A 19,575-nucleotide genomic window follows, 5' to 3' on the forward strand; every position below is an offset into this window, starting at 1 on the left:
GGAACTTTTGTGGATGTTATATTCATTCTCCACAGTTGTTGCCTGATTTGTACATAATTCCTTGGAGCTGCTGCACACTTGCTGTCTGTTACCCTGAAATCAATAAGCTCAGTTTCACAAGTCTATCCCTTTCAGGTTTGGATGTACTGTATATATCCTTGATGGTTGTTGATATTGCTGGGAGTATTTATATGAGTTTGAATTGTGAGTGTAGTAGTGATGGTTGTGAATCTCTTATCGTAAATGCTTGAGAGTTGAGGTTTTCTATATTGAAGCTTTCTTTTTACCTCATGTATTGAAAAAAATTACTTCTACTTATGATCAGGCTATATGTTGAAAAAATTTGGAAATTAAACATCAGATTTAATGTTACTAGAAATGTATCTGAAAGCATTCACTTTGTTGATATTGTTCTAATGCTGTAAAGTAATATTAGTGAGTGGAGTGTGATGGTGAGAATAAGAAGCACAAGACAAATCAGAAGTAGTACAGTAAGTCCTCATTACATGGTACATATGCGTTCCTGAAAACCTTACCGCAAATTAAATTTACCGTATACCGAGCCCATTATAACATGTTATAATAGGGGATGTGTTCCAGCACGTTGAAAGTAATCCCTACAGACATGAAAATACATGAAGATAGTCATATAAAAAAAAATGTAAAGTACTGCGCAAAGGAAATAAGCAGAAAATATTTTTATTTACCTTTCACTTGCCACATATTCTATCATTTGATGTCCCTCCCAAGGCTAACCCCTAAAACCCGGGGACATTGGGAGTTTTTGCTCACGCTAACTTGGCAGGTTTGGCGAGAAACACACAAATTAGCTTGTACTCACATACTGGTTACACTTGGAAATAAAATAGTGTAATAAATACCAAACACCGTAACTGTGAATTTACCGGATAACAAAGTGCCGTATAACGAGGACTTACTGTACTTGATTTTTTTTTTTCATGTGATGACCTCCCCATACAGTTAACTGTACTTTATTAACCATAATGAGTTAATCATATGATTTACTTGTCATTTCATAACAGAAATCTGAATATATTGTTGGTAATGGCAATAGCTACTTAAAGATGCTGAATTTTAGATTTCCTGATGTTTTTATTCTAGTAAGGGATTACAGCATGGTGAAAGGCAGCAGAGCAGACAGGTGCATGGCAGCATCCAAGGGTGCTACATTAATTAAGCTTCTCACATGCACCAGTAATTGTTGGACTTTTTACCACATTAGTTATTCCAGTACATTTATTTTTATTTCCCTGTTGCAAGTTGATAACATGTATTGAGTCGTATTTGTGTCTGATAAAATGTTTATTCTCATTGCTGTTGAACTGATTAGTCCTCAGAATGATTTCTTGAATTCAGACAAATCAATAATCAAAGGATCTTGAGATAGTATACACTGTGTGCACATAGTGTATATGATTATTTATTAGTATTTTCAAAGGTACTCTCAATTTTGATGTTTTGATGCACCTTCTAAATTAGAATTCCTTAAAATCATAACTAAATATCTGTTATGGATGTGAGAAACTAGTTCAGTACTATATAAAATGATAGAAATGTTCTGTGTTAAAGAGCAGGACAATAATAAAGTGAAAAAATAGAATGTACATAGGTGAAACAAGTGGATAAAAGTGTCTGAAGAGTTCCTGTGATACATAAAAAGAGAGAGAGTTTGACAATTGTGTGAACAAGGAAAGGAAGCAGACAAAGGAGAACAGATGGGATGAGAGGAAGCTCGTTTAGTGATTCTTATTTCAGTAAATGCTTTCAGGAAAATATGTTGAGATCCATAGACATAAGGTGTATCAGGTGTATCAAAATCATGAATGAATTATTGCAACAATGCCAGTTTTTTGTAATACTGCTTACTGCAGATAAGGTTATCATTATCAATCTATTAGTCATCATGAAAATTTTTCACAATTGCTCCCAACTAACCACAGTTTTGGATATTGACTAATGTACAAAGGGAGATGAAAAGCTAATTGTGGTTATCAGTATATATTGATAAGATATCCACTAATAATTATCACAAGTATGCATTGAGGCTTTGATTTGAATAGACAAAATGAAGCAAAAGTATTATGTATGTATTTGTTGTCTGAATGTTCCTGTTTTTATACAGATTGATTCAAGAATAGAGAGATTAATATCTCATTTATTACCACTACTTTTAAGAAATACACATTCAGGGATACTGAACACCATATAGCCTATCAAAGATCGAGTTTGATGTAGATGGTAAATGGTACATTAGAGCTATTTAGTCTCCTTCTTGCCTCAAAGCATTTGGTCTTGACTAATCCTTTCCTTATTCTATACATCCATATTCATATGTAACATTCCTATCTAATTAATTTTATTTTTACTTATTTATTCTTTGTTTATCTATTAATTTATTTTTTGAAAATTATGCAAATTCAAATCCAATAGTCACAAACTACCTCTTAGTAAAGCTACATATGTTGTAACATGCTCACTTGGATTGTTCATTAAATATGAACAAATACAACAAAAATGCACAATAAACAAATCTAGAAGACCAACACTACCCTCAACAGTGGATGCTTGCACCACACTGCTCTCCTGTAGCTAGTACTCCGAGACAAGAGTGACATATAGGCAAGTGTTCATGCTACAAAAAAATGACATCTGGAAATACAATAGGAAACATTCTAGAGAACCTAGTGTGTGCCCAAGTCTTAGGAATCATTTGGCATCATTCATTATCATGCAATTATAATCAGGCATCATGTTCCAACAAGGAAGTGTTTTTTTATAAGAGCCATTAATAATGGTAGTAAGAGGATATATGAATTTTGCAGCTCATAGAATTTCTCCGTGAAACTTGCCTTTGTTTTTTGGTCTTCACTTTTTGGTTACATGAAAAGAATGGAAACCTGTTTTAAAGGAAGGTAATATTTTTTTTTTCATAGGAGGAACACAACTTTATCTTGAATGAAGATTGTACACTACTCAGCATTTTTATCCTAATGTTTGAAAAAGATTACTTATCCAAGAGCAAACACTTAACAGTTGTCTCTTTGTGTAGGTTCATTTTGAAAATGTTTGAAGATTTTGTCTTTAGCCACTGGAAAGACTGAGAGCTCCATCACTATGCTGGCTGAGAAATTGATCCATGAACTTCAGCCTAAGCTAGTTTTTCCCCTTCCTCTTCAGATGGCACTTTCTCGGCGGCGACCTCTTCCTCGGATTCATTTTCAACATCCTAATTATCTGCAGGCGTGTACAGTCAAAGGCAGAAGTATTGGACGCAAACCAGGCTATCCTTATCCACCGGTAACACTTCCTCACAGGCCCAGGAAACAGCCACTGTGCCCTTCCTTCTCTTGTTAAGGAGGAGACTGGTTGAGGCTTCTTCATGAGCCTGAAGATGACTGTGTTGTCTTTGCAAATGATGTGCTTCATTATTCCACCCAGACCTTTTGAAAACGGAAACAATGACTTGAAGTTATAAGATGTTGATAATGTACAGAGTATTGGTCACAAGAAAGTGGATATAGCCTTTTGGAATTTAACACTTGTAGGATGCGCCTTTTCTTTCTGATATTTTTCACTGAACATCATAGCAGAGACAGCTTTGTCACCAAGTGTTTTACATAAGCACCTTCTCTTCCATGGGCTGAGGCACAAAGAGATGAAATCTTAGAAGCAGATATTTTTCCTTATCACATACCAATCTGGAAGTCATTCCTCATTGTTGCCAATATGCTCCTACAGGCAAAAATTGGTTAATTCTTTACTAAGGAGATTTGAACTTTTCATATTTCTATTATCAACAAAACATGAAGCTACTACAGAGTAGTGATGTAATAAGCATTGGCAACATGTGGGAAGTGTTGGTCTCAGCTCCATTCCCTTGCACCTAGAGCAGCAGTTTAAGCACATACCCCTAATGTTTAGTTTTCTCCTTTTTATTGTAAAATTATGCACCTGTAGCATTTTTACAGCACATCTTCATTTGACAGATTTTCCTCCCATTTCAGGTTAAGCGAAAATTGTTTCGTGAATCCACACATGAGTCTGTTGTTGCACCTCCCAGGCACCACACCAGTATTGCTCTGCACATGGCACCACCTCTAACATGCACTCTTACTGCACTTGTGTACTTTAGCTGCCTGCCTCACTTTGTATATACTATTATCAGTGTATAGGCTTAAGAATGTGTGCAAATGCTTCAGATTTAAGACTGAGGTAAGAATGTAGTGAGATATAATTTTTTTTTTTTTTTTTTTGCACAGGATTTTATTTATTTATTTGTTCTATTCTTTTCCTGAATGTATAATGGCTGTCCGACTTGGAGGGCATTTTATTTTCTATTTCGTGTTGAATATGTCAGTGTTTAAGGAAGACATCTTATTTTGCGTCACGGTATTGACTGATTGATATACCAAGAGGCCCATCACAACTTTTGTGAAGGTCTTCATGAGCATCTTGCATACATTATGATGTCCTTTATTAATTAGCATTTTATCTTACTATTCTAGGATGCCATGGAACAAGATGTAGAGAGCATTGTGTCAGACTCAGTGCGACCTCATATCATTGTGATGCTGACTGATGGTCAACCTACTGTGGGTGTCACTTCTGAAAACATCATCCTCAGAAATGTGAGAGAGAGAAACAAGGAGAAAGCAACTATATTTTGTCTTGGATTTGGCTCTGGAGCTGATATGAACCTTCTTGAAAAAATATCTCTTCAGGTGAGTTGAAACACAAGGTTTTGATAATATAAAAAGTTATGTTATCTCAGGGAGATCATCTGCCACAGATTGGAAATCATTCCATTAGAAGAGTGATAGAACAATACAGGTTTAGTGATAGACAGTCAGAACCAAATGAACATCATTTGGGATGTGGTAATCATCATGAGAACCTTGTCAACAATAAACAATAATCAGGGAGGCAGTGGCCTAGTGGATAAGGTGGTACGCGTACGTTCGAATCCCACCACATACTGCCTTAATACTTTGCCATTTGTTGAATGGTTTAAAGTTATCTACATGTCACCAAGATGCCCAGGTTCTAGGTGCTTAACCAAAGATGTACTTGGGTGGTGACATGGACCCTAATATGGATACCACTATAAATAAAACTTTCTGCACCACTAATGGGTGGAAGCTGAACAACATTTCCCATACTCTTCAAATAAACCTACAGGCACTGTAGGCCAAAAGATAAAAATAAATAAATAAATAAAAATGACAGGTGATATACATGTATATCACCTGACAAGTGAGAAATAAAAAATCCAAAATTCTGATGGTTACAATAACAAAACTGATACTTAGTTATATATCCAAATCTTTATTTTTATAGAAAATAAAATCAAATTCAATGTTTGTCATGTTTTTCTTCACTAATAAAAGTATTGTTTTAAGTGAAACACTTTTTTAAAGTAGAAAACCTCAACATGCTTATATCCCCCCAAAAAACTAAAATCATCAACTATCACTAGTTTGGAATCAAAAATGTAGAAAAAATTATCATCAGATAACTAATAACCTGTTATCATTAATTTGATAAATTTTTGATAATTTATTGCAATAATGCCCACCTATGGTTTTCAAATGATAAGGTTATATTCTATTTTCATTGTTTGGATGTCACCTTTTACTTTTAGAAATTTATATGTTCCATGATTTGCTTATTTTTATGTGATGAATACATGCTTCAGAACCGTGGTAGTGCCAGAAAGATATATGAAGATGCTGATGCAGCAGACCAGCTGAAAGGCTTCTACCAAGAACTGTCTTCTCCAATCCTCCTTGATGTTGACTTCAGTTACTCTACTGATGCTGTTGTGGTGAACTCACTGAGCAACACTCACTTCTATAACTATTTCAGTGTAAGATATCATATCAAATCAAGTTATTGTTTCAGCAATTAATATTGTTGTGTAGTTTTGCAATAGTATGAGAAAATTTCTGTGTTTATAATAGCAGCACAGCCAAAACTGACTAGCATTAATTTATGTATTGGTTTTCATATATGGTTTAGTTGACAATTTGTTATGAATCCTATGCAGTGACTGTGAGCACGAAGGTTTTCGGAACTAATGCTTATCACTGTCTTGACATTTGAGATGCTGCTTTCCTCCCTTAGTCATAGGTTTCATCACCAGTCCTGGTGAATGCCTCATATGGCATAAGACATCCCACTTTCATGAAAATTTCTCAGTACTTTTTAAAAGAAGATAAGCAATACATTACACTTGAATGTATTGTGACATATTTAATCCCTATCTGCTCCTCTTCAGCACTTTAAGATAAATTGTTAACCTGAATAATTCACACATGAATTAATGTTTAGAACTACTGCATACCATACAAACACTTTGTTTATTAATAAGCTGAGATTTAATAATTTAAAAAGTATCAATAAGAACATTTTCATTATGTTATTAGGCTAATGACAATTATTTGGCATCTTGTTCACTGATTACTTATGGTGCAGGGAACAGAGTTGGTGGTGACTGGCCAGACTCACCCCACACACCAGAGCATCAGGGCCAACATCACTGGCCAGGGCAGGAATGGAGAATTCTTTATGGGAGTATCTGAGTGGAACAATGTTGTTCCACCAGATCATCACCTTCTGAATCACCTCCACTTAGCACCTACTCCCAAAAACTTTATCAAGAGGCTTTGGGCATTCCTCAAGATTAAGGTATAAATAATAGGATGGTAAAAAAATATCAGATTTTTAATGTTTCAGCAAATTATAAGAAATAAGCTTAAAAAGAAGAGGACTCCACTCTTCTATAGAAAATTATACGTAGTCACAATTAGGTAACCTCTCACAAAATGTACTATTAATTTCCCATTCCATTTCTACAAGCTGCCTCAAGGTAATTGTTTTTATTGTGCTGAAGAATAATGATATTTATGAAAGAGACATTAATAATGCTTTCATCTGCTTTATCACTTATGTATAATGTATATGGCTTTGTGTCAAAATAAGGATTGATGTCTTCTTGTTCTCTTTACTGTTTCTGTCTTCATTATAGTCAGGTTATTTTCTTTACTCACTGATAAGCAAAAACTTCTATTGCCAGGCTTTGCAGCTTTTTTTAGTTAGTGAAATCTGTGTTGGCTGAGCTGGCAGTGGTGACAGTCATTCCAACTGTTTTACTTTTTTCTACCTCTTGAGATGATCAGCAGTAGCCTGTGGTTGTGTACAGGTTATAAATGTTCCTGGGAGACAGGTCTACATATGCATCTTTAGGATATTAGAAAATCTTGACTGAGTTATTTGGACATGTACATAGAATATTTTTAATTTCTGCAAGTTAACAAGCATTGATCTAATTCATCTTCATTTTTTGAAGAATTTACTAAATGAGGAGAAGGCAGCTAGAGGTGTCCATGAGAAGGCATCAGCCCAGAAGAAGGCACTCATCATAGCATTAGAGGTGAGAATTTTTAAAAATTTACAAAGATACACCATAGAATGCCTGACTTTTAGTCTTTCCCCAATTTCAGAATGGGACAGAACAAAACTTGTTTCATTCATTTCTTTGGAAATGCAATTTCTCCACTTATCCACTCAACATAACCCTTCAGACAATTATTCACTTATTTTGACTCATGACTTTTCCCTTTTTTTATATTAAATGATCTAGGTCTGCTCTTCACTAAAATCTTTTTTTGGAAGAAAATTTTTTTTTCTGGATTTGCTTTTTGACCTTGGTTTGCTTTCCTTATACAAAGATTAAATGAATATACTAATTACTTTTTTTCAAAAGGAAGAGCATCTAAAGCCTAAATAATATGAATTTCTCTTACAGAATCACTTTGTCACACCACTCACCTCACTAGTGGTAGTGCAACCAGACAGAGAAAACTGCAAAGACTACGAAGAGGATGATGAAGACGAGGTAGAAGAAAGTATTAGAAAAAGTGCTACATCAGCAGACAATGCCAATTATACCTCTTCTCTTGATTCTCAAGATTCTGTTGCTCGAGGATTCAATCCTGCCTCAATACAAGTAAGTTGTGTAGTCTATTATAACTAACTGTTGACATTGTATATTCGTGCATTGCAGTGCAATAATTGTTGAATTGGGCAGGAAATTAGTTGTACATTTCTATCCATGCTTTACTATACGTAGACTTTTGTGATTTTTCTTTCATTTCATAAAATATTTCTGTTACAGGTCCGTGGTGGTTTGCTGACTTCTGAATATGACTATGAAGAACATGCAATGGATCATAATAATATGTTTTTTGCAAAAGGAACTTACATGGATAGTGGATTCATGAGTTCAAGTACCAGCTTACGGGTCATGCCTCTTTTGGTTTTATTTTTGCAGTTATTGAATCAGGTAAAAATACTTTTTGTTTCTTTCAAGTAATGCCAGTATTAGTGACACATTGATTTTGAACAATATTATGGAATGATATAGATAGCAAACATTAGAAAAGAAAAACATGATGTGTTTTTATATGTGCAAAGTGAAAGAAATTCTCTATTAGAGAAGAATCAAAGATATTTGATATTTTTGTGGATGACATGATCAAAAGATTGAAGTTTTATGATCTGGGACCAGTCAGAGAAAAGAGAAGGATCATTTGCTGATGACGTGTGATATAGTTTTTGTGATAGATACAGTGGTGCCTTGTGACAACAGACTTCACAGTAACAGATTTTGCTGAGTATTGGATCTGTCAGATACTAACCAATTTTTTTGGGGACCGTAATAGCAATTTCTTTTTTCCTAAGAATCCATAGTTCCTGCGTGGCTACACAGATGAATACACGTATGACGTGATAAAGAAGCCGAAAAAAGCCTGTTTATTCACTCCTGTATGCTAGTTGCCATTGTAACTCATTTTGTTGGTCTACAATTTACAAAACATGTAATAATTAGGAAAGATGCAATTACTTGGCTGTTGGATCATCAGTGACATTCATGGTGAATTGAGGTCCCAGGCTGCTTTGATCCTCGGTCTGCCACCGTGAATTGCTAGTTATACATTTGTTTGAATTCTGTTGGGCAAGCAAAGATAATGACTCTGCCACACACACACACACACACACACACAGAGAGAGAGAGAGAGAGAGAGAGAGAGAGAGAGAGAGAGAGAGAGAGAGAGAGAGAGAGAGAGAGAGAGAGAGACCTGGGTTGACGAAGTGCAAATGACAAAAAAAGACCCCAATGACTTGATCTTTGTCTTCATTTTATTGCTCTTTTGAGGTTTACAGTTTTTCATTCTTCTTTTAACTGTGGGTAATTTAGTATGAAGTAGACTTAGCTTTCTTCTTCTAAAAGACATAACGAGCAAATTGTCCTAAGCACTGGCAGAAAGTAACAAAACACAACTGGTTCTCTGAATGTCTCTCTCTCTCTCTCTCTCTCTCTCTCTCTCTCTCTCTCTCTCTCTCTCAAGGTTTACATTGCAGATTACTGCCTTAGATTGGCTGTGAGGGTGGCCATATGGCAAGCTTGCAGCACAATAGACCATAGCAACAGAAAGTATGCACGTCAACACCAAAGCCGCTCCTCCAAACCTACCTGCCTCTCTCTCTCTTTCTCTTTCTCTCTCTCTCTCTCTCTCTCTCTCTCTCTCTCTCTCTCTCTCTCTCTTCTTCCTAGAAGCACTTGTTCACATTGCATATTACTGCCTTAGATTAGCTTTGAAAGTGGCCATATGGAAAGCTTGCAGCAGGACAGCAATCCATAGCATAACTGCATATGTAAGGAGTGTGTAGAGGTATTGGCACTTGGCACTCAGTTGCACTTCCCTGCTCAAATGCCATGAGGAGATTTTTCTATAGAGAACATGCCTTAATTTTTACCTCAATGGTGATGTGGAACAAAAGTTAAAAGAATTTTGGAAATAATTTCAGAAACTCACTAATTTATATTAAAACAGAGAAAGAAAGAGACAGGGGGTAAGAGAGGTTAGGAGGGGATGCTGCATCTTTAATTCATATATTCTTAGTAAGACAAGGTCTTATAACAACTGTATACTTCTTAATCAAATGCTAATAAACTGTTATTTCAGCACTGAATGTTGAATGAGGTAGTTTAAAAGTTCAAATTTTTTTTCATTATTAAAAGAAAATATAATAACAAAAAGGGGAAAGGGAGGGGTAGGGGTGGTTAAGGGTTTCGCAGAAAAAACTGCTCTCAGTAATGGACACCCCATCACCCCGAAGTGTCTGTTATCGTGAGGCACCACTTATTAGGATAATGTTTGAGTATGTGTAACAAAACATGTAACAAAAGAATTTGGATTTTTTAGGGGGGTATGTGAATAAATGAATTGCATTTGAATTCATTTCAATGGGGAAAATTTCTTTATACATATGAGGAAACTGAGTAATGAACTGTCATGGAAAGAATTAAACTCTCAAGTCAAGGTACTACTGTGCACTGTTTGTAACAGCTTATGAGTGTATTCTCTTCCCTCAGATAACAACAGCACAGGTCCACTCAACAGTCAAGTGACCCACCTCTGGTTATGGTGGCTCCTGATCACACTGAGACAGCTCTGGCTCTCAACAGTCAACAGGTAAAATTGTTTATGAATTCACTGGCATATATATATATATATATATATATATATATATATATATATATATATATATATATATATATATATATATATATATATATATATATATATATTTCTACTGCAGTGCATCAAAGCTTCAACAACAACATTAGTATTTACATTCATTGAGAATGTCTTTCTTATTCTAAAGTTATAAAAGATTGATGTATAACAGTATTTATGGAAGCTGTTCATTCATAATGGTAACTCAGGTGAAATCTCATTGCACCATTCAAGAAAACATTGATAGCTGGAATGTCAAAGTGTGAAAATTGTTGGTCCTTGTTCATAAATATTTTGAGAGTAGATGCTAGTTGGTATTTGTAGTTCTAAGTATATTTGCAATGTGCCAAGGATCACAGTATGAAAACTGCCTTGGTCGTGAAGCTCTTTGGGAACAATTTGTAAGGTAGTTTGCTGTAGCTGGCAGTGGTGAGGATTACTTCTAGAGTCTTTGCTAGGATGACTTGCCAACCTGTCAACAGGACTTCAGCATTTTGATGATGTGGGTTGTTTTTTAAAGCTCCTCTGAATTTTAAATTGATATTGAATATAGAATTACTTTATCTTATGTCATTATGATTCATGTGAACTGAAATGTGCCGTGGTTGGCAAAATGCAGAGAATTAGGCCAGTGGTTGAAAGAATATTACAACAACTCTAGGATTTGTTATCATCAGATAGAATGACATGCACCTAACATTTCTTTTGTTAACAGATAATTTTGATATTTTTACATTGATAATGCATTCTGCCCTAGTTGGTTTTTAGTTCTCAGTCAATTGGTGTTTGCCATCAGTACTTGACAATTGCTACATTTACAGCACACATATTATTACAGAATGAATTGCTGTTGCTATTCATAAAAAGATGATTACTACTTGGAGATCACCTACAGGCATATCATGTACTCATTTTGCAGCTCCCAGCATTCATCCTCTGGTAATTACCACAAAAAAATAAATAATAGATAAATAAATAAAGGAAAAATATAGTAGCTGCTTATTTAATTTTTCTTTGCTCTTTTCACAAATGTAATGCATTAGTATAGCTTCTGTTAACAAAATATTCTGCATTCATATGATATACTAATGGATGAAATTACAATCATATCTTGGCATTTGCCCATTAAGGAAGATATCAGGCTCTTATACAAATACTACATAGATAAATGAAGATGTACTCAGTATGACTTATTAACACAAAGTTTTGTGTTAATTATGTAACATTTTCTTCAAATCTTGTTCAGTCAAGAAAGTGATATGGCATGGCATCATTATTAGGCAAAAAGCAGATAGAGATGCTTGGATGTTATATGAGAGGTTTGAAATTATGGCTGCCAGAAGAATTGATGGATCTGTATGGTACATGCCTACATGCTGTATATATAAATAGCATTCCTAAAAATTCCTACTGAGAACATGGTCTCAGATATAAACAAAAGTGTATATTGTAAAAAAAAGTAAATTACATATATGGATAATTGAAAGAAAGTCTTGAGCAGTGCCTTTTTGCCAACCACTGTACTTTATCTAATACATCTGGCTATAGCATGAAATATTTATAGATGTAATGGGTTCCTTGTGGGCTTCATACAGTAAAGAAGTGAGATTTAAAATTAAGCTTTAAGACATTCATTATATTTCATTATTATATTTCATTACTAAATAAATATATTCCAAACATACCAAGCATTGGCTTACACAACTTTGATGTTGGGAATGTTGTTCAAATTCTTGTTAGTTTTACATTTGAACAAAGAAAGAACATTTCTCTGGCTATGTGCATATCTTCAGTGATCTGTTATTGTATGAAAAATTGATTTTGTGCTAATGCTAATCTTTCATGTGCTAATGCAAAGATAGTTTTCTGAAAAAAAAAGTCAAGGAGAGAGTTTTAAATGATAGTGTTTTGAGTATAGCACCTCTCATTTTGCTGTCTTTGGTGATTGTAGTCAATTCCTATGAGAAACTCTGGAAAACATAAAATTTGTATTGACAGATCTAAGCTTTGGTCATTCTGAGACTTATAGGTTCTTTACACTTAAATATTATCATATGCGGTCTTTTTATACCCAATGATTACCAGCTGATATGAACATAAACTTAATTGATATGATTTTGTTTTAAGTTTTGAATATTACTTTTCTTACTTCATAAATTGCAGTTCTATCCTCAGAGTATGTGTATATGACCTTCATCAGTAACAGCACAGTCTCTTGATTTCATTTTATATACTTAGAAATGTTTTAAAGTTTAAGTATACTTCATCAATGTAAATAAAGTAAAACTTTACAAACTGACAGAACATATATTTGAGGGAAAGGTTGGAATAGAATTTCATGCATGATGGATAAATAAACATTTCTTAGGAGATGACTGGATTAGAATTTTATGCATGATGGACAAATAAACATTTCTTGGGAGATGAATGTTTCTTGTTGTTGCAGTACTGTAGGAGAATTAGGTAGCTAGTAGAATTCTGAGCAGTAGGCGGGAAAGCTGAACCTCAGAATTACAAGACTTGACACAATGAACTGCAGGAAGTGTCCCCGTGTCTGACGGCCTGAAGTGTGTGTCCAGTGTGTAAGGCAAAGGATACAATAGGAAGTAAGAAAAAGTATCTTCTGGAGAGGTATTTGTGACAGTGTACTTGTGGTGCAGTAGAAGGTAACTGAACAACATTTATGGGTATGGTAACTCGCAAGAGCCACATTAGCAGTCTTCTTCATATCCACTGCTAAGTTTTAAATACCCGGTTATATTATCAATTGTATTTCCTGTTCATATGAAAATGAGTGAAAAATCTGTTTAGAAATTCTGGATTTCTGAATTAACATCCTACATTTCAGTAACATCAGTAAAGTAATCATATCATGCTCCCCAGAGAAAACATGAGTTAACAAATACAAAATCTACATTTCACAAGGGCATGAACTGTACTTCCAGACAGTCGTAGGCAGGTTTTATATGAGGTTAGAGTGAGTTTGTGAGAAGAACGACATTGAAGGCTTCCATATTAAATGATCAGTAGAGTGTCTAGAAGTTTCCTTTTAGACCTATGAGAGTAGATTTCTAGCTTTTGGTTTAGAGTATCCTATGATTAATAGTAATCTTATTTGCATTTTTTTTATCTAGAGTAGGCTGTTTGTTTTATTTCATTATTGCACTAAGTTCTCCATTAGATGGAATAAGTGGTACAAAAAGTGTTCCGTCTTTTGGAAAATTCCAAGTTCGTGAATAGCCCATTAGTCAGAATATGATGGAAGATTTTGGGAGTAGGTCATTTTTTTGTAATCCTGTAAATATAACTAGTGCTGTCAACTCCCTTCTGATTTCTGAATCTCAAAACACACAACTTTCAGCATGATTAGTGCACTTACTTAATCAGCAGTAGATTGGATAGAAACTTATCAGGCAGTAGTGGGAGAGTCAGAACTGTATTTTTGCTGTCCTCCACCATGAATCAGATTTCAACTTTATAAGATTGCACACATGCTTGACCTCAGTTACAATATTCTAAGAGCAAGGCAGCACAGAAAGCACATCCCCTAGTTACAATGACCCAAGCCATTATTGGTGCCTGCTACTACCACAGAAATTATAGTGTGCCGTTTTGATATCCTCTCATGGTACTGAATTTGAGAGCTACAAAATCAAGTTTCATTTTTTTTCTAGCTTCATTATTTAGAGATGCTGGAAAAATTGTTATCAAAGATGTAAGATGTAATCATGTAATGGAGATAGGAAGTTAACCAGGACCTGAGCCCGGAGCAGCAAGCACTGGATGTAAAATTAATCAAACCACAAGTGACCATCACCTGCTGCCCAGCAGGATTTGTCAGTCCATTACCACCTTGCTTTTAGTTTGTATTTATGTCAGTTGATCATCCAAAGATTTTACATTTCACTAAGTCTAGCTTAAGTGGCTGGATTGCAGGGGTGCAACTTAGATTACAATGTTAGGTAGTAACACACCTCTTGTTATTGGTAATACAAAGGAACCAGTTAGATTTGTATCAGGCAATGTTATAATCTCGTTGTCATGATCATCAGTCTGGTTTTAATTATATGGATTATTTTGTTGTTGCTAGGACAAAAATACTGAATATTTTTTAAATGATTAATATGGAAACTAGAACATTTCTAAATAGCAGAATCTCTCCCAAAAAATTCCCATTGCATTTTTGTCCATCCAGAGAGAACTTAGTGTATTATTACTTTAGTTATTATGATTATTACTATTGTGTGAGAGCGTGCAGAGTTACCCTCATCCAGATCAAAGGTTCAGCTTGTGAGGGACAAATTAATACTTGTGCTTTACTTTTAGGAATAATTTTATATGACTTTGCATGGCTGAAAATGTAAAGTTATTCATACTTCTTAAAATAAGCTTTTTTTATTAATGATAAAGTTACTGGTGTCCTATATTTTCTTAATAATCAATTTGAACACCAGTAGCTTTATGTACTATTTGTGTGAGTTTCTGAGATGATGAAATTTAAGATAAGTAATGTGCCACTATGTGGAGTCTGAGGAACACACTCCCTATTCAAGGGGTGAAGGAGCAGTATTACTGCTCCACCCTTCACTTGGCCCACTAATAAAAAGGTGTATCAGAAATGTAACTTGCATCTAGTGGACCTGGAAGATTATGACTATATGAATAAAAATGTTGATTCTAGATTATAATGCAAAATGTGTTTTATATTGTGCCTCATGTATTGGGAAAAATGTGTGTTTTTATTATTATTGTTATACTTTTATTTTACCTCATGCCTTTCCTTCATATTTATCTTGGTTGCGTATTTGATGTTTATCAATGGATTTTTTGTGAGCTTTTTTTATTTTCTTTATTTTTGCAAGATTCATTTTACTTGAAAAGAGAGCAGTGAGACACATCAACACAGCCTGTTTGAAATCTATCCTCAGATGTCTGATGGGTGCTGGTTTTTACCTCAGTGATGGTAAAGTATGGATGAAAAACACTACTTACACTGTAATGAATCAGACAGATGTTAGGTTTAAACAAGCCTTTTTTTATGTTGATATTCTCACAAGCTGTAAGACCCACACACCCACTGTGCCACAGCACCCACCACTCACACAGCCACACAGCATTACAGCCACACAAAGGTACTGAAGCTCACATCACCCATTCACAACTGCAACTTGAGCTTGGTAGCCCTTGCTTTTTTTTCTTTTTCCCTAATGCACAATTGAGGAACACACCAGCATTTTGTTTAAGAGTTGGTTGTTGATATTTGTAAGAAACACAGAGATACTTATCCTGTAAAAAATTATCACCAGCATTATTATAAGACTGATTATAACTGCAGTGTTGTGTTCAAAAGAAAGTTTCAAGACCAAATGACAGGATGTCATAACAGTCTTGTTTCATCACAGTATGTATTAATGTACATTAAAGATGTGACACAACCTTATAGGAACATTATCAGGGATTATGTCATGATAAGAGATTTGTCTTTTTAAGACGGTTAAATTTATAATTCTTGTAATATAATAGGCAGATGTGAGAGTATGTAATAACACTGTTTATGTATGATTCCTATGAATTCATCTTAATGATTGAGTGCAGTTTTAATGAAGAAAAACATTCAGGATGATACATAGAACATAAAGATTGTCTTTGATGAAAATTGTGTGTTTTGATGTGTGACATACTTTTTGAACACTGTTAGAACAGTAATCAAGAGAATACAAAAATACAGCATTTGCATGCTTTAACATTGCTTCCTCTTCCAGCCAGTACATTTATATTGGTAGTCATGCTGTCATGGGTGGAAAAGGTGGTGCTGATGACTACAAATCTCCATTTTTGTAGGGTAGGTAGTTTTTTGCCATCTGAAAGATATTGTATCCTAATACTGCTCTTTTAAGAATTAACTTTAATTTGTTACGTTTTTCCCATTACCTGGTAACAGTTTATATGTAAAGAATACGTAGTGTTTAAAACAATAATCAATGATGTTTTATTTACTGAGTTACAATCAATAAATAGTGTTAGAGACAAAACACGCCTGCTTAGTCATTAATGGTTGCATGTAAAAACTGACCTGCTGCTTATATACATGAATGTTGGAGCAGTGAAGTAAAGATCTTGTTGGGGGAATAAGTAGTAATGGAGGAAAAATATTTTTCCTTGACATTTATATGTAATACCATGAGAAGAATGACTGATCTCACTGACACAAACTTGGTTCTAGAGAGAAGAGTTGAGCATGGATGGTAAAGAATGTACATCAGTGAAGTTAATTGATTGTCATAATTTTTACTAGGTTCTATGCCATCCTTTAATCAGATTTGTTTAATAGGTATGGTTACATACATATTTAGTCAAAATTGCCACTTATACATGTTAAAACAATTAGAAATACATGCAATTATGTATAAATCTTAGGTTTTGTAAAATTTCTGCATATGAAATACTAAATGGATTACATATTGTGATAATCTAAAAATACCTCTTGGTTTGGCAGATGGGTAGCTCTTTGGCACAGTGCTTAACTCACAGCTGAAAGGTTGTGAGTTTGGTTCCAGTTCAGAAGAGTTTCTTGGTCAGAGGTATTGTGCTCTCCTGTAACACTAGCAGAGCCTACTGGTCTTAGCTACCTGGCTCAAGAGATTCTTTGATCACCTTTCAGTCAGTAGCTATTTCAGTTGTCTACCGTCCATGGTGTTAGTGGGGGCTGATTCCTTGTTCATTATCCTGAGGTGAAGGAAAACATTTAATACTTATTTATTATCCAGGGATACAGGTTTAGGATAAGAATCAGTATAGGGATGAGATCAGTGGGTAACACCAGATTATTCATACTTAACAGTTCTCTTCTTTCTATATGTACAATTTCCATGTTTAATTTATCACATTGTCCCACATTACTTAAGGTGCATTAAAATACATAACTGATAATTATATGACCATGTGAGTATGTACAATTACACAGTGAAACATCATTATATATATATTTGAATAGAGACAAATTAGATTATCACTGAAGACTTTTCTTTGTTTCCAGTTTTTAGTTGTTGCGACTGTACTACATGAGGGGATGTGTTAATGATTGAGGTTTTGATGCCACTACTTCAAATGTTTATAGTACTCTTGATGTTGTACATTGTTTTCAATAAAGAAATCTAGTTGTCACTGTTTGTGTGCCTTAAAGAAAAATATTAGTAAAGTTAGACGAGTCTAGTTATGTCACACAAAGTTCACAGAATTAAGAATTACATACATGGAGTTAATATCTGATTATATGACACTAAGGTCCCTATACTACAGTATACTGTAGTTACATCTACATTTGGTGCATTATTTCACACTTGGAGAAAAGAACATCATATGAAAGGCAAAGGTGTAAGAATTGCTAAAACAGCCATTTAGTGAGAGAAAGGTCTCAATGTGGAAAAGAATAATTGTTGAAAATTATACAATTTTCTGACCTTACTGTAAACATAAACAGGGGAAAGATAAATGATAAATTATTTTTTTAAGAAGCCAGTATTAAAGAAATTGGACATATATTAAAAAATGTACATTACTACTGTTTTTGATCTCCATTAGGCCCAAACTACCTAGTCAAACTAACAATATTCTTGAGAATGCAAACATTACAGATAAATCAATTGAATAGAATAAAAAGAAAAACTTTTTCCATTAGATATAATTTTACGGTAATTATTTATAATACGTCAGTGTTCCTACACCACCTTCCACGCCCCCACCACCCAAGCAAGTTATGGGGTATGTGGGGAATCGGCCGGTTTTAGGTGGGGAACAAAAAATCAGCGAAATACGGGTATTGAAAAGTCTACGGGAAATTAATGTAACTTATTTTTCTTTTAAACGTCGGTAGTCTTTTCCGTACCTCTCTGACCCACCGCCATCGCTAAACATTAAGTTAACCAAACAAACCTAACTTAACCAAATGCCAAAAAAAAAAAAAAAAAAAAAAAACACCGTTAATCATTTCAGTGTTTACTCTTAACACGTGCACAGCTCGCTGGACTGAAAATCTCGAATCAATGCCCCACACTCTACACGCGCGGATCACATTTCTCTGTTCACGAGGTTACCGGGACATCGACCTTTCTACATGCGAGTTTCGTGCTTGTACTTCATGCGGGTGGATTAGAAAACTACAAATTTGCCCTTTTTTTTCTCCATAACTCCTTGAGCTTTTTCAGTAAATTTTGTTACAGTAGGTGCACAATAGGTAATACTCAACTTCAGTTGATCATTTCTTTCTATCTCAGAAACTAAGATCAGGTATTTAAAAGTCGCGGCAGGTAATTCACACACAGGTGACGTCACAGTGATGATAAATCATTACCTCAGCATCTTGCTTAAGAAATCAAATTATATAAACGTATAAAAAATATCAAAGCTTAGACCTGAGTGAGTGTTGTTGTTGTTGTTGGTGAATGTCGTGTCGTCTCCACAGAGCCGAGAGCTGTCAGTGTCATCACATCGGTCCATTCGTCTCTGATTTCATCGTCATACTTATTATTATTACTAGTAAATTACCTGAATCTAAGATTTTTTCTTGTCTTGAAAAGTTACAATGATGCACTTCAGTTGTGAAATATAATACATTCGGATATAAAGGCCGAATTATTAAGCTGTCGAAATCCAGAAAGTTGTGGATCGTAATTCGTTGCAGTAGTGGTGTAGCGCGATGTAGTTTCCTAACATAATATATATTGTTGGGCATCCCTTGGACATAACGTGTTGTGTATTGATTCACCTCTCACTGTTAAACTGACTTGTGGTTTACAGGCACCTAACGCATTGTAGAATTAGAAAAATCGAAGAAAATACATCCAATTGGCCACCTAGAGGAAGACCGTCAGCCATCATGTAGCTTGGTATGTTTTATTCTTTCACTTCAGTCCAGCTTATCCATTGTAAGACAGGCGTTGCAAATTACATCTTCCTGCAGCTGGTAATATAT

General features: G+C 34.7%; 1 protein-coding gene across 1 annotated transcript in view; it reads left to right on the forward strand.

The window, feature by feature from the left end:
- The window catches only part of LOC123517033 (inter-alpha-trypsin inhibitor heavy chain H6-like), a gene marked incomplete in the record, with an annotated part of 447,528 nt that extends 429,760 nt beyond the window's left edge, over positions 1-17,768 (forward strand). The window contains 7 exon segments of the mRNA XM_045276857.1: positions 4,527-4,742; positions 5,717-5,887; positions 6,496-6,708; positions 7,370-7,453; positions 7,829-8,029; positions 8,198-8,365; positions 10,460-17,768. Of these exon segments, the coding sequence (XP_045132792.1) occupies positions 4,527-4,742; positions 5,717-5,887; positions 6,496-6,708; positions 7,370-7,453; positions 7,829-8,029; positions 8,198-8,365; positions 10,460-10,495 (1,089 nt within the window).
- Positions 17,769-19,575: the final 1,807 nt, after the last annotated feature.

The sequence above is a fragment of the Portunus trituberculatus genome, chromosome 41, assembly GCF_017591435.1.
Source record: "Portunus trituberculatus isolate SZX2019 chromosome 41, ASM1759143v1, whole genome shotgun sequence".
In the NCBI taxonomy this organism is placed as follows: Eukaryota; Metazoa; Arthropoda; class Malacostraca; order Decapoda; family Portunidae; genus Portunus; species Portunus trituberculatus.